Consider the following 15,255-nt stretch of genomic DNA (forward strand, 5'->3'; position numbering starts at 1 on the left):
AAAAACTGCACGGCAGACAACATCGTCAAAGTGGGAGCTGCTACCGTTCACATCAAACCCAGGGAAAAAGAAAGATACCACCATAAGAGGGGCTCTCCCCCCCCCAAAAAAACTTGAATGTGCCCTGTGCTACTCTCTCCGTTCAGCCCATCTGCAAATCCTGTGTTTGGGAGACACACTGTGGGACCACTGATAAACGAGACTCTCCCTGTCTTACCGGAGTCTCCCTCTCCTTCTTCATCTTTCTGGTCTCTCTTCTGCTCTGGTCCTCCTTGCTTTGTCCTTACTCTTCCATACGAGGTCATTTCATTCCTTTCCATTTTTTCAGTTTTATGAATTCTCTTGCTTATTTTTTATAACCATCTTTATTTTCTCCTCCCTCTCAGTTGACGACTCCCCCCTCTCATCTCCCTTCCTGTCTCTTCCCCTCATGTTTATCTTGCCCTGTCGCTCTCACTTGTTGTCAGCTCTTTAGGGAAGTTGAAAAGGTGTGAGGAGGGAAATAAGTCCAAGTCAAAAAACGCCTTTAGGGGATAAAGGCAGGCCCAGACAAGTGTCTGCCTCTTAGAGGATAGTTAAGACGCCCAGACAGACACTTTCATGATGGCTGATTGAAGACTAGCAAGCGCATAAGAGCAGAAGAGAGCGCAGGAGAGAATAAGAGTGAAAAAAAAGAAAGAGACAGGAGGGAGAAGAAGAAAAGTCAGGCAGCGGGTGTAAGAGAGGGAGCTAGAAGAAGGGCCCTCTTTAGGAATCTCTAAGCCGGAGCTGTGTGGCTCTTGGGGAGATGTGAGGCAGTTGTCAGGCCTGATGTAAATGAATCCTGAAGCGCTTCATCCTCCTTAGCCGCCACGCGCCCTTTTGAAACGCAGCCAACTCCCCTTTGTTAGCTTTCACAAACATTTTCCCTCTGTTTTCCCTTTGCCTGTCCATCTGTATTTTTACCTCCTCCTTCCCTCTACCTCTCTTTGTCTCTTTTAGCCAGTGTAACTTCTGAGTTCTTTGAGATTGGGAGGAAAAAAGGAAAAGGTGTTAGAGAATTCTTTAGTGTTAACTAGTCTCATTTGGACTGTGTCCACTAAGTCCAGAGGAAAGGAAAAGACTACTTTAAACGTTACCTATCGCCTTCCTTTAATACTGAGGGTATGATTTTGTGAGGACTTTTAACTTAAGCCTTTTTTTCATAGTAACATTACTGCGTGTATTTTTAATATACTTATCTATAATAGATAGAACTGGCACAATTTTTACAATTAGATTTTGGGAATCACCATTATACAGTGAATAGTAGTGTATGGTATATATTCAGTATAATGGTGTGCATCACTTTATCTACATGTTATTCTACATGCCTAATCATTATCGTTTAATGTCCAAACGTCACCCATATCACCAAAGCTGAAGTTAAATGTTCCTTAATGCAATATCCAAAAAAAAAAACGATGATATGTCAATTTCCGTATCATGTCAACCAATGCAATAGGACATTCATTTGATACAAACATGTTCCGTTTTGCAATAATATGAAGAACATGTGTTTCTGCTGTTTCGCTTTTCTTTGAAGTGATCTAAAACTCTATATTTTAGGATAATAGCTGTGAATAGGGAGCGATCATTTCAGCAGGGTTTAATCCTGGGCCATCGGGGATATTGAATCTAACCCCTGCACCACCTGGGGTCTCTGCCACCATTCATGGCTCCATTCGCACCTGGCCCGGCTGCACGCTGTTGTCTCCTATAACATTACTGCAAAAAACAGGAACTAAGTACATCAACACATTACATTTTACCATATTATTTGTCATTTTAGCTACAGTTATTTTGTGACATGTGCAATTCTGTAGACAAAGTGGTCACTCTTGAATTGACCATGTACTGCATCATCACCTAAAGAAAGAACTAAAGGTGTTTTACCCGACTATTGAAAAATGTAATATAATATGTAAACTTATTTTTTTGTTTTCTTCTTCCGAGTAAAGTTACATTATTAACCTTTCCTTATTAAACCATTTCCTTCAAAAGGCTCCATTTCCTTCAAAAGGCTCTTCAAGCACCCAATCCTGTGCACCACCCACCCCACTGGCACTGTTACCACCTAAGCCCCTCTAGAAGCCCAGGGAAACCCTGAGTGGAAAGCTTTTAGTGATCTGTAGACTGGCATTTTGACTAAAGCTCTTCTCCATTTTCACACTCGTGCCAAGTCATGGCTCAGCACACAGTGTGGACAGCAGTGTTTCTTCTAAGCTCACTTTGTAGCTGTGGGACACAAAAAACAAGAGGTGGTAAAGAAAATATTGAGGAAATTAGCCCAACTTGTCTTTGCCAGTCATACAAACATATGCAATCAATAAAAGATTACAAAATATAACTGTTAAGAACTTTTACTTATGTAACCACCATGGAACAAACATGCAACTGTTTGTATCATGCAGATTAAAATGTGTTGCATTGTAAAAGGAAAAAGGAAAAGTCATTTTTGAAATATTGTTTACTTACATCACAGGCTAAAATTCTGCATTTTGTATGACTGAGAGATTATTTTGCAATGGTAAAATGTGGGATGGTTTGTAAATAAGTAGATTTCTAACAACTAACTTCCCCAGTTGGTAAGGAGAGGAATTAGGCGTCTGTGGGCCGCATCGACACTTCCTTATGACCCAGGTCCTTTTTTGTGAACTTGATCAAATAGCTCAGTCCACACACTAATTACAGGCACTATTTTTAGGTCAATACAAATGGATGAGTTGTATTTAAAATCTGTATTAACTATCAATACTTGTATTAATGATTATGTGTCTTTGTTATGTCTCATTTTATAGCTTTCATGACATGACATAAGATGGTTCTTGAAGTAAAACTAACTGTCTTACTCTATTTGGAGACCAGACTAAAGCTTTTCAATTTATCATGGTCCAGGACAGGTTAACACACACATACATTAATCTGAATGATTCTCATTATTCTAAACAGCCAGGAGTTATCCAGACATCTGACATGTTGCCATCAGTGTCAGACATTACAGTCACATTTCACTTAAATGCAGAGAAGAGCTATCACAGCTGCGAGTGACAGTTTGAGGTCAGGGTATGAGGGGCCTTAAGGAGGACTAATACCGGAAACCAATTCTAGATACACATTTTCTGCTGTCTGATTTGTTTATTAAGTACTAAAGCAGTGCAAGGCCCTCTGAAGGAGCTTAATGTTCTCTATGTGTTTGAGTGTGTGTGTGGGTGCAACACACTGACCTTTCTCACAGAGGATACTATTTCCCCATGTTGCTCACATCTACCCAGTTCACCTTTTTCTGATAAAGCTCTACTTTAGTCATTGTACTTTTACTGACACGATGAAACGCATTTAAAAAAGTACATCTCGGTCTTACAGCATACTGGCAACTCTCTCTATTTATTTAACGGGGAACATGTACTCAACAAACAAATAAACAAAGAAATTGTTGACAAAGTAGAACGGGCCGCAAATATGATAATTCAAACTTGTGGCAGGACAGCTTTTTTTTTTTAAACTTAATGTGTACCTTCGGGTTCACATATTGTGGCTTCTGAGATACACTTTTGTTGCCTATAAAATGTACTTTACTTGACATTATCTTTCGTCAATCTGATTCACCCTAATCTTAAAACTAAGATGCCCAGTTCCTATTCTCCTACTTCCAGACTCTTTAAAGCTTCCAGACATTTCCACCCTCGTGTCTTGAACTCTGTTGAACCATCTTTTGGTTTTTTTCGGTCAGGCATTCCCCTCTCTTGTTGCTGTACTCATGCTTGTCTGCTCTTCCTCACCTATCTCTTCCTCTCCTTTTAACCTCCTCTAATCCCTGATTCCCCTCCTCTGCCCAACAGCATCCCGCCTCACCAAGCTCCCTCCACACAGCCGCTCTCCTCCTGATGTGTTGCCCTGTGACTGACATGCCACTCACTGATAACACACCTCATCCCACAGACAGTGAAGCTGTCATTGGGGGGGAGGGGAGTCAGCAAAAGAGTGAGAAGGGAAGGGAGAAAAGGAAAGTAAGAGAGACATTAGGGGAAGGTTTTGGTGAATGAGACAAAGACACTAGGGTGGAAGGAAGAAAAGGAGGATACATGGGGAAGTGACAAATAGATATTGGAAAGTTTACAAGAAGAGCAAGATAGAGATGATTATCAGAAAAGCCAATGAGGAAGACATTCAAATAAGAATATATTAAATTGTTGGCGGGGAATTAAGAAACGGCGATGGAAATGAAGCAGTGAATAGAAAAAGAGAAAAAGTCAGACTTGATAATACTATTAAAAGCAAAATACTCTTTTTATTTGTTACCTTTCATTTGTATTTCATTCAGTATCATTCTGTCCCTTGTTTTAATTGATTTGTTATGTTGTAGGTCAGACTGACGGTAAGGCAATAACCTCCTCTGTGTACTGTACATTTGAATTATACAACACATGCTGTGTGGTTTATTTTTGTTATTATCACACTTTGTAAGGCCTGTCATATGGATGGTTGTAACAGTAAATAGGAAAGGGCGCCAACGTATTCTTATTCGACTAGAGAGTCTGTTAGATCTTCTTTGTAAGTGTGTACAATTTTGATGACGTTTGAACTTTGAAGACAAATATACGGCCTTACAATCAGACTAAGATCATTTTAACATTAAGATGACTTTTGGAAAAAGCTTGCTAGACAAAATGCAACTCAAGTATGTGAAATCAAAAAGTGTAATGTGACTTTATGCATCCCCAGCTCTCCACTTTCACATCCCGAGGCATATTGTCACCTTTCCCTCTCCTCTTTTCTCACTCCTGTTATCTCTCTTCCTGTTATTCACCCTCCCAGCCTCTCCCACCCTCCTTACTCCTCTCCCCCCCCATATACTTGCCCTAACCTACTATGAACTGTTAGCAGCTCTGATGTACAGCCAATATTCTCTCTATCATATTAGCACGGCTGCAGTGTGTAAAGAAAGAGATAGGAAGAGGAGGAGAGGAGGAAAGGGAATACAAAAAGAGAGGAAGAGAGAAAGAGGATGGAGACACATTTGTTCTACTCATCTCAGCGCTAAAAGATACAATTACCTCTCACAGCATATTATCCATGTTTTATACCAGCCCAGGGCCCCATGCCTTTGCCTTGCCGCGCTCACCCCATGTAAGGCCCATATTTTAACACTAGCTATGACAGTTTATTTAAGAAAAGAAAATTGTCCCCAGGGAGATGGAGTGTGTGTGTGTGTGTGTGTGTGTGTGTGTGTGTGTGTGTGTGTGTGTGTGTGTGTGTGTGTGTGTGTGTGTGTGTGTGTAAAGAGAATGGGAGGGAAAGGGGGAAGGACAAAGAAGGTGGGGACGGAGAGACAATGAAAGGGGAGAGAATGAAAGATAGATGAGGCAGAAAGAGAGAGAGAAAGAAGGAAAGAGAAAATCATCTTCAAGAAAAAAAGCAGAGAGAAAATATAAAGAGAAAAAGAGAGAATAAGGGGACATTTATAGGGTGACACACCAACCTTTTAATAAAGACCATAAGTCTCTAAGGCTTTTTCGTTTCGAGCAGAAAGCAAAGAAAAATCCCATTTAAAGAAACAGAGTCATCCAAGCATCCGAGTATACAGGGAGGGAGGAAGTTACGTCCCCAGCTTGCTTAGGGTAAAAGGGAAGCAACACGAAACCAGGTGTTCTTGGTAAGAGGTTGATTTGAATAATAAACTCAAAATAAAGATGATGTAACCAAAAATACAGGCTCTTAAAACCAGCTATCTGTTCAAAATAACGCTACACAAAAGCAGGCCACAGATTATCACAGTCATAGCGTACTATGGGCAAATAGTGAGGCGTCTCGCACAAGTTCGACGCCGTCACAAATCACAGAATACACACTTAAGCACACACCCTAACTAACCACTGTAGCAGAACTAGCACAGAGCTACACAGAACATAAGGAGAGCACCGAGAGCCGTCTGACACAGATTCAGACCTCTCCCGTCAAACTGAGATGCACACACTCTTGTAAGAGTCCCCGGAAGGTGTGGGCAGGGATTGGTGAGTCGGGCCCGACCTGCTCCAATCCAGATCTTCGGTCACGCCTACCGGAGGAGGGACAGGCAGCTGGCATCCAATGGCGTCCGGGCAACGGCACATCTCATATACATATAACATACACAGCTGAAAACAATCCCAGACAGGTTAACGAGCAGGCAGCAGCCGTGACACCCCCCTCCCTTAAGACACAAACTCACAGTTTTGTTAACCATGCCTACTACTAAACCTACCTAATAATTCTGAAGGACTAAAAGACTCGAAGGAAATCTCTACACACAATACACATAACGACCAGGGTCGTAACAAGGAGCACATGCAGTATTAAACTGCTAGGAAGGAGCCTTAGTAATAACCCTTACAGTAGATCCACCAGGTAGCAATACTGTGTCAGGTTTTGGGTTTAGGTGATGTTGCTGTTCAAAGCCTCTATGGTCAGGTTCATGTTTGGTGATTGAATGAAATGTTCATTAAGAAACATTTTCTCTCCTAAAACTATCCGTTAACTTTGGGTATCTGCCGATCCTGAGTAGCAATACCATTGTTCTAGATTCCTGTTAGCCGCTGGTCGGCTACATACCAGATACGTTTCATAATGCGCTCATGGTTGCATCAATTCATGTTATAATGTGTTTAAAATATAATCACTAAAAATGAGGCTGGGCAAAAGTAACTATAAACATTTCATGATGTCTGCAAATAAAAATGTGTTTCAAAGTTATATAAAATAGCTTTTCTATAGGGAATCTTCACCCGTTCATGTAAACCGTCATACAAGAGTGCATGATGAAGGGCGTGGGATTTGTTGTTTTATTATTTGTTTCAACTGTGGTATCAAAGTGGCATTCGAGAAAAGCGGAATTTCAGAGGTATTGGTATTAACTCCTAAATTTCTGGTATGTGACGTCGCTAAGTGGAGTTGAGAAGACTATAGATGGAGATGATCAGCGTATCGTTCATTCTGTTCAAACAGTTTGCATCCATAACAATGTGTCTGTAGAAATAAATAGTAAAAGGCAGTGTGTAAATACAATAAAACAATAAAACAAAGAAAATGTATTATTAATGAAGAAGTAAGGTTGGGTTTGAGATGTAAATGTAGCATTAACAGTCAGGTTCAGTCAGGTCTGGTCTTAAAGACACAGTCTCAGTTTCAGGTCAGTGCAGATCTCTAACACCAGGCAGGATCATTAGTTTTATATTCACTGTTGAGCATCCTCTTTTCATAATATTCTGGTTCCTTTTTATGTTGCTTTTGATCTTAATAGGGTTACTAACCTATGCCAAGCAACCTCTACTTTAGCGTGGATATTTCTAAAGAGGGCATAACATAACATATGCTCTTTGGTGGATCCTTTTATCCAAAGCACCTTGCAGTACCCTTGCCGCCTACATTTTTAGCTCTCATATCTCACAGCTCCAGTGGGAATGAAACCCCTAACCCTGGCCATGTTAGTGCCTTGCTCTCACTATTAAGCTGGACCAGACTACATGCTGGCATGAAACACTGATGTTATATAAATAAAATAATTAATATCAAGACAGAAACCCCCCACACACACACACACACACACACACACACACACACACACACACACACACACACACACACACACACACACACACACACACACACACACACACACACACACACACACACACACACACACACACACACAACACACACACACACACACACACACACACACACACACACACACACACACACACACACACACACACACACACACACACACACACACACACACACACACACCTTTCTCTCCCTCTCTCTCACTATGTAATTGATGCCAGTCTGTTGCCCTTTCGCCTCCTGTGCCAGCGGGCAGAGGGCTACCATAGAGGCGTCCACTTCACCCCTAAAAAACAACCTTGCCTCACCTTCACGCACATGCACACAACCACAAATACTTTTACTGTATTTAGTGCACATACATGCAAGAAAACCACAAATGTAGAGCCTCCAGAAAAATGCAAAAAATGTGCGTCTATGCTCTAACACATAGCATATGCACATGCACACACATACGAGTCTGTCTCATAATCTGTCTCTGTCGATCCCGGTGGGAGGGAGGGAAAAGGATTGGGATAACTGGTCTGGTGTGTGGGGCAATTTTAGCCCTTGAACAAAAAGCAGGAGTTACTTTAAAATAATTTTGTGGCTTTACATACAATTAATCTGTTCTTTATTCTTCTATTTTTTCTCTTACAGAAACTACACTACTTTTTTTGCATTTATTGTGCAGCCTGTTAGAGTGACAATACAGTAATTCCTACTTCCTACTGAAATATATAGGTGGTTAAGCATGTACCTGTAAGATATAACCTTCGACAACATCAAAATACGAGCTGCTATTTAGCTTTAATTCAAAAAGAGGAAAAGTCAGAAGAGCCAGTACGTTTTTGGTTCAATTTGGTTAAAAATAAATGACTTTTTAATCCAACTTTATGCCACATTTTTACACTATTCGGTTATATTTTTGGCATCTTCAACTACATATTTGGCAAACCTATAAAGTGGAAATAATGAAGGAGAAAGCAGAGCCGGCAGTAGAGGCAGACCAAGGACAGAGAAGCCAAAATCAGTCTAAAATAGAGTGATAGGGCATGTGCACATGCACCGATGCACGAAAGAAAGACAAAGATAGCAAGACTGTGGTGGTATCGGATCATTCGGTGCACATTAGTCGCCTTCTGCAAGACCAGACCAGTCCATATACAGACATGGAAACAGGCCACAGAGTCTTCCAGTGTAATTGTGCATGAAAACATTCATTACGTTTATTATGGCATTCAGTAGAAGTTTTAGCAGCCGCACTGTCGGAGGGGAGAGTAGTGAAGCAGATGAGCTGTCAGGGTCTAGAGAACACATTGTAGATTAGATAGCAACAACTCTCTCCAATAAATATATAGATGGATGTGTGTGTGTCTTTTAAATTTTGACTTGACCTTAACTCACGATGACACTCGGGCGCTAACCATAGGCGCTAACCCACTTATCCTATTTTTCCATCATTTCTTTTACACATGTGTCTCCTTTCTCTTCTCTGTCTTAGCAACAGGTAAGAGCCCTCTGAAATAATCAACCAGTCGTTCCTGTGTATGTGCATGCGGTGCTGTGTGTATGTATGTGGGGGCAGTACGTACATCACTGGTGTGTTCATGTGTTAAATGGTAAGAGAAAGAAAAAGAGTGTCTGTACTGTACGCGTGCGAGTGTTAAACATTCATGCTGCCGTGTTGGGTCGTGATGGGACCGGTGTGACTGGCTGTCCCTGCCACTGCCTCATCCGATAATGCTGATTTGCCCCTCTGGGGGTCCTTCAGGCACCCAGTCAATCACTAGTACTCCAAAAGATAGTACTCCAAAGCTATTTAAATCGCAAACTCCCTTACTTTCCCCTTCTTTCAATCTTTTACTTATTATGTTTTGCATCATCAATGCATGCAAAGCGTCATGAGTTGACGCTTTAATCCAAAGAGACTTACAATAAGTGCAATGGATAAGAATGCAAAACAGCAAGAATCCTGCAAGTACAATTGCTTCTCAAAAGCCAAAATATGCGCCTCTTGATGATCATTTGCAGTCTTAATGTAGCATCCCATTGTCTGGTCTTAGATAGAACAAAAATACGGCATGCAGCCCATTATTTTCCCAACCGCTCAGTTCAAGTTGTCAAATGCCTCATATTGTCGTCATGCAATCAGAGTAAGAGAGGCTCTTCAGATGTATAAAAAACCCCAGAAGAGAACAATTTATGTTAATTACATGGAGATCATCAGAGCCAGTAACACCAATACCCATATCTCTAGGAGAACAGGCGATTTTCTTACATACAAGAAGAAGAAATGAATTCTGCAGAAATGTACAGTAAACTGACTTGGTAACCATCAGTTAACAACACTTCCACTTCCGCCACCTCCCTCACTTCGCCCATCTCCTCTCCTCTCTCAGTCCCTCCCTCCCCGAGGCTACCTTTTCCTCTGCCATTCTCGACATCGTTACCATAATCAGATAAGACAACTACCTAGGGAGCACAGAGCCTCCCTACAGCACCTTGCTCCTGGCACCGTGTGTGTACATGCGTGCGTGTGTGTGTCAGTGTGTGAGAAATGCTCCTGGCACTTGGAAACCCGTATTCCTTTTGACTGTCTTTTTTGGTGTTTTGATCTTTTCAAACCGACAGATGACTGGTGTGTGTGCTCAGTGTGTGTGCTCAGTGTGTGTGCGCAGTGTGTGTGTGTGTGTGTGTGTGTGTGTGTGTGTGTGTGTGTGTGTGTGTGTGTGTGTGTGTGTGTGTGTGTGTGTGTGTGTGTGTACTGTATGAGTGCAGGAAAGGTTTCTAAATTACCCAGCTCCTTCATAGGATAATGTCTGTATTGTGGCTGACAAGTCTGCTACAAATTACTGCTGAACTGTGAGTGTGTATCTGTGTGTATTAATGAGTGAGCGAGTAGATAAGTGTGTGTGTGTGTGTGTGTGTGTGTGTGTGTGTGTGTGTGTGTGTGTGTGTGTGTGTGTGTGTGTGTGTGTGTGTGTGTGTGTGTGTGTGTGTGTGTGTGTGTGTGTGTGTGTGTGTGCATGCGTGCGCGTGTGCATGCACGAATATGGAAGTATGAGAATGATGTTTGAGTGTCAAGGATGATTATGTTATTCTTCTGAATGGTCAAAACAGATCACATCACTATACCATTAAGTGAAAAGCCCGACCGATTCACAATAATGCACATACACACACGCGCACACGCACACACACACACACACACACACACACACACACACACACACACACACACACACACACACACACACACACACACACACACACACACACACACACACACACACACACACACACACACACACACACACACACATGCACATGATTCAAAACACCTCAAAGCCATAACAACGCAACATACCTACAGTATAGCAAAATACCTCGAAGCCTTACATTTTTCCGTGCCTTCAGTACTTGGACAAGTATAACCCACATAGATACTGTAAATATATATAAAAAAACATACCCCTTAAGTAGAGATGTCCCGATCCGATCACGTGATCGGGGATTGGAGCCGATCACGTGATTTTCAAAAGATCGGAATCGGGAGAAAAAAATCGGGGATCGGGAATTTTTTCTTTTTTTATAAAATATTTTTATTATTTTATTTAATGTTACAAAACAAAAATGACCATGTTCACGTCTTAAAGTCATCCTGAGGACTTAGTTTTGGTTTAAAATTACACAACATCATGTATGTGTTGCTTCTTTTGGGCTTGTTTTCAGACCTGGTTGCTTATTTCTCTCAAATCTGGCAACAGAGTGGGCGCAGTGTCTAATAGTAGCAGTAAGCTAACGAGAGGCTACGTTCAGGTGGTGACTCGGGAGTCGGGACAGAGAAAATGTCAGGAGTTTGGAAGTATTATAAAGTTGAAAGTGAAGGCAGTGTAACAGCCAGATACAATGTTTGCAAGAAGGAGGTTCCGCGTGGTGGAAAGAACAGAGCTACGTTCAACACGACCAATCTAATACGCTACCTGAGAAACAAACACCAACAACAACACGACGAGTACACAGCGGCCACTCAGGTAACGGCACTTAAACAACCAACACTTTCAGAGACTTTTAAAAGGAAAGAGAAACTGCCCCAGAACAGTGAAAAGGCCAAACAAATAACAGCCATCGAATGCATCGCGTTGGATGACCAGCCGTTATCTGTTACCTTTTTTTTCTCTTAATGCATTGCATAAAGATCGGATCGGGAAAAATCGGTATCGGCAGATTGTCAAAATCAAATGATCGGAATCGGATCGGGAGCAAAAAAAGGTGATTGGGACATCGCTACCCTTAAGGGTATACATGAATACTAACTGTACACACACACATACACAGTGAGCCATAAACAACCCTACATTTAGCCGACAACACACTAGACTGCCCAAGCGCCGCTCAGCCAGACGCTAAACTAAACTGTCAAGTTGGATTTCCTGGTTCTGCTCCACATATATCATTTCCTCATTTCTGGCTTAGCCCTCTAGCCTTAATTGTGCTTTGAATCAAACTGACGTAGATATTTCTTTATATACCTCCATTTAGCACCGCTGAATCAGAAAAAGTATGTATTTCTATCTATTAGTCAGACCATTTTTTGTCAATACATTAATACTTTTAATTTAATATTTGTTTAATATTTTTGTGTTTTGTTGTACAGTAGTTTCACATTTTTGGAAATTTGTTTCTTTTCTTTATTGAAAGAAATTAGACAAAAATGATATCATTCTCATCTCTGTTTTGACTTTTAATTTACCACATTTAATTTCTGCAAACAAGTATTTTGAATGACCGGAGAGCAGTTTGTTTGTTTTATTTTTTGTTTCACATTTTAGGACATGGATTCACTTTGAGAATGCATGATATAAAATGAGATCATGAGGGATATATAATGTCCTTATAGTTTGACATTTTAATGTGTGCTAAGGCACAATGAGCACAAGAGAGGGGCAATAAAATAGGGTAACAAAATGTAATGTGAAAATTCTGTAAAGCCTGTTAAAATGCATGCCAGGTCAAATAAAAACTGGGCCCCAAGTGACCTTGATAAAAAGTAGGCAAACAAACAACGTAGCAACTTAAGTAACATACACATACAGTGATTAGGCTGTCATGGTGACCATGATTTGTCAAGTACCACAATGTTATTCAGAGAAAGAGACTCAAGTGGAATACACTGTTAAATGATACTCTATAACAAACCAAAGATATTCTCCATGATACCAAACAGATGCAAATGCTATCTGTAAATAGAGATTTAAATGTAAACTAGTATTTTATTTTGAGATTCTAAAACTGAATTTATCAAATAAATAAATAATGTACAATGTTAACTGTGTTATCAACAAAAACACATTAAAAACTCATCCAAGCAACTCAATTAAACAACCAACCATTTAGTAAACAATCCATTTAAAAAATAACCACAGTCCAAAATAGATTCTAAAAAAAATAATAACTTCCAGGGGTATTTAAGTTAGTTTTCCATAAAATACATAGATGTTTTTATAATTGAAAGTGTGTGTGTGTGTGTGTGTGTGTGTGTGTGTGTGTGTGTGTGTGTGTGTGTGTGTGTGTGTGTGTGTGTGTGTGTGTGTGTGTGTGTGTGTGTGTGTGTGTGTGTGTGTGTGTCTGGCCCCAGCAGCTGTGCCAAAGCAGATGTTTGCCAGTGTAATTACCACAAGCTCGCAGAGAGGAAGGGGAAAAAAATTGACAGAGAATGAAAGAGAAACACAGACAAAGAAGAAATGATAGATACATGTCCGTGATGCAAAGAGCATTCAGCTTTCACAACGCTTGTGAAACAATTAAAGGCAAACCTGATGGTTCTTCTAAGGTAGATTCATTGAGAAATTCACCTTTAGATGCACAACACAACAGCTCATGATCCCAAGCCTCTCATATTGACAGACTATGGCAAGTTTAACAGCCCAGTTGTCTCCCTTGCCCCTATAGGAATCCCAAAAACCCTCCAGATGTGTTACCTGTAGAACAAGGTGTGTCCATCTCTCCGGTGTGAGCCTCCCCTCGGTTCTGAAGCTGGCGGTCAGAGGAGTCTGACTGCTAGACTGGCCATAGTGCAGGTTGACCGCCTGCTCGGACACCGTCACAGAAATAAACAACCGCTGCCTTGAGCTCTTCTCCAGCAACATCCTGAAGGAGACAAAAACACACATACATTTTAAGAAACACAATAATTTCAGCAGCAATAGACAGTCTATTTGAATATCTGTCAGTGATAAATTGTTCTAACTAAATTCAAAAGGTAAAGACAGGGAAAAGTGGAATCTAAAACTCATGGAGTCGAGAGCCACCGCACAGTTTCACACACAGTCTCTCATTCTGACATTTACATTGGAATATCAATATTTTACATGACTGCTAGGTTTGAGCTGCTACACTGGGTGCAGACACACACCCTCCACGTGTCATATTAACCACCATCGCCGACATTTTATGGGAAATCATGACTTTTATGAACCAAGAGCCACATACCCTATAAATCAAGGATAAATGTATGCATGGGGGAAAAAAGAGACCATATGTATGTATGTCTGCACATGCATGAGAGTGTGAGTATGTGCCTGTAGGTAGGGATAAAGAGATATTAAGAAGGACAGAGATAATGAGTGCAAGAAAAAAGTGAATACAAGTTGATGACTTACTAAAACACTGAAATTATTGACTAAATTGTTTTTGTCAAGAGTTTTTGAGATTTCATATTCACATAAAAGCTCCAATCAACTAAGCATTGTTGTTGTTGACATATCTTAAAGGTCACCTATCATGCTATTTTTAGGCAATAGCATAGGTCTCAGATATATACAAATATATAAAAAACATGTCGATGAAGTGTTTTGCTCAAAATACCAAACAGATCACCCATTCTAGCCATGCCTCATATCCCTCTATTTCACTTCCTGTTTCAAAAGTGCTGATTCTGGGTATAATGCTTTAAAAAAATTAAAAAAAGATAAAAAAGGAGGGTGCTGAGCTCATGCGGGACCCGGCAGCTACTGTCTAAACCAGTGGTTCCCACCCGTTTCGAGTGGGTAGCGGATGTGTGAGTGAAGAAAAAAAATGTCAAACTTTTATTTTGAAGGCCCGATTTTCTTACGTTGGACTGGAAGTACCGGGGACCATAAACTTCTGTCACATAGTGATCATCTTCTCAATAAAATATCTTTGCTGATGTTTTTTTGAGTCTTCTGGCCAATCAGAATCAAGATTGTTGCCGGAAGTACCCACGGAGAATAACTTAGCAGTAGAACTATTCTTTATACATCCATGGGTACAACTTCAGATAAAAATGAACACATAATGAAATATGACCCCCGGTTTGATGATTGACAGGTCACAGAACAATGGGAGCTATCTACCCTTAACCACAATTTAAAGTAAGTCACACAGACTATCTCCTCTTTACTCTTCTCTCTGTGAGGAGCAGCAAGCTGTCAGAACAAAGTAAAAAACAAACAATGGCATCAAATATTATTAATATGTCGGGTAGTAATAGATTCTCAGAGTGTACAAGAATGCATAGTTTGTTAGTATTTCTAAAAATCTCCTGGGGGAGAATCCCCCCAGACCCCCCTGCTGGGGTTGGGTTTTCAGCATGTGTGCCTTTTTATGTTAGTTCAGCTTTGATTCCAT

The 15,255-nt window shown here is 40.7% G+C and overlaps 1 protein-coding gene across 1 annotated transcript in view; it reads right to left on the bottom strand.

The window, feature by feature from the left end:
* Positions 1 to 15,255, bottom strand: part of ush2a (Usher syndrome 2A (autosomal recessive, mild)) — a 257,394-nt gene that overhangs the window by 235,794 nt on the left and 6,345 nt on the right. The window contains exon 4 of the mRNA XM_034103486.1: positions 13,587 to 13,755. Coding sequence (XP_033959377.1) covers positions 13,587 to 13,755 — 169 coding nt within the window. The remainder of the gene's footprint in view (positions 1 to 13,586; positions 13,756 to 15,255) is intronic.

Source organism: Pseudochaenichthys georgianus, chromosome 3 (assembly GCF_902827115.2).
Source record: "Pseudochaenichthys georgianus chromosome 3, fPseGeo1.2, whole genome shotgun sequence".
NCBI lineage: Eukaryota > Metazoa > Chordata > Actinopteri > Perciformes > Channichthyidae > Pseudochaenichthys > Pseudochaenichthys georgianus.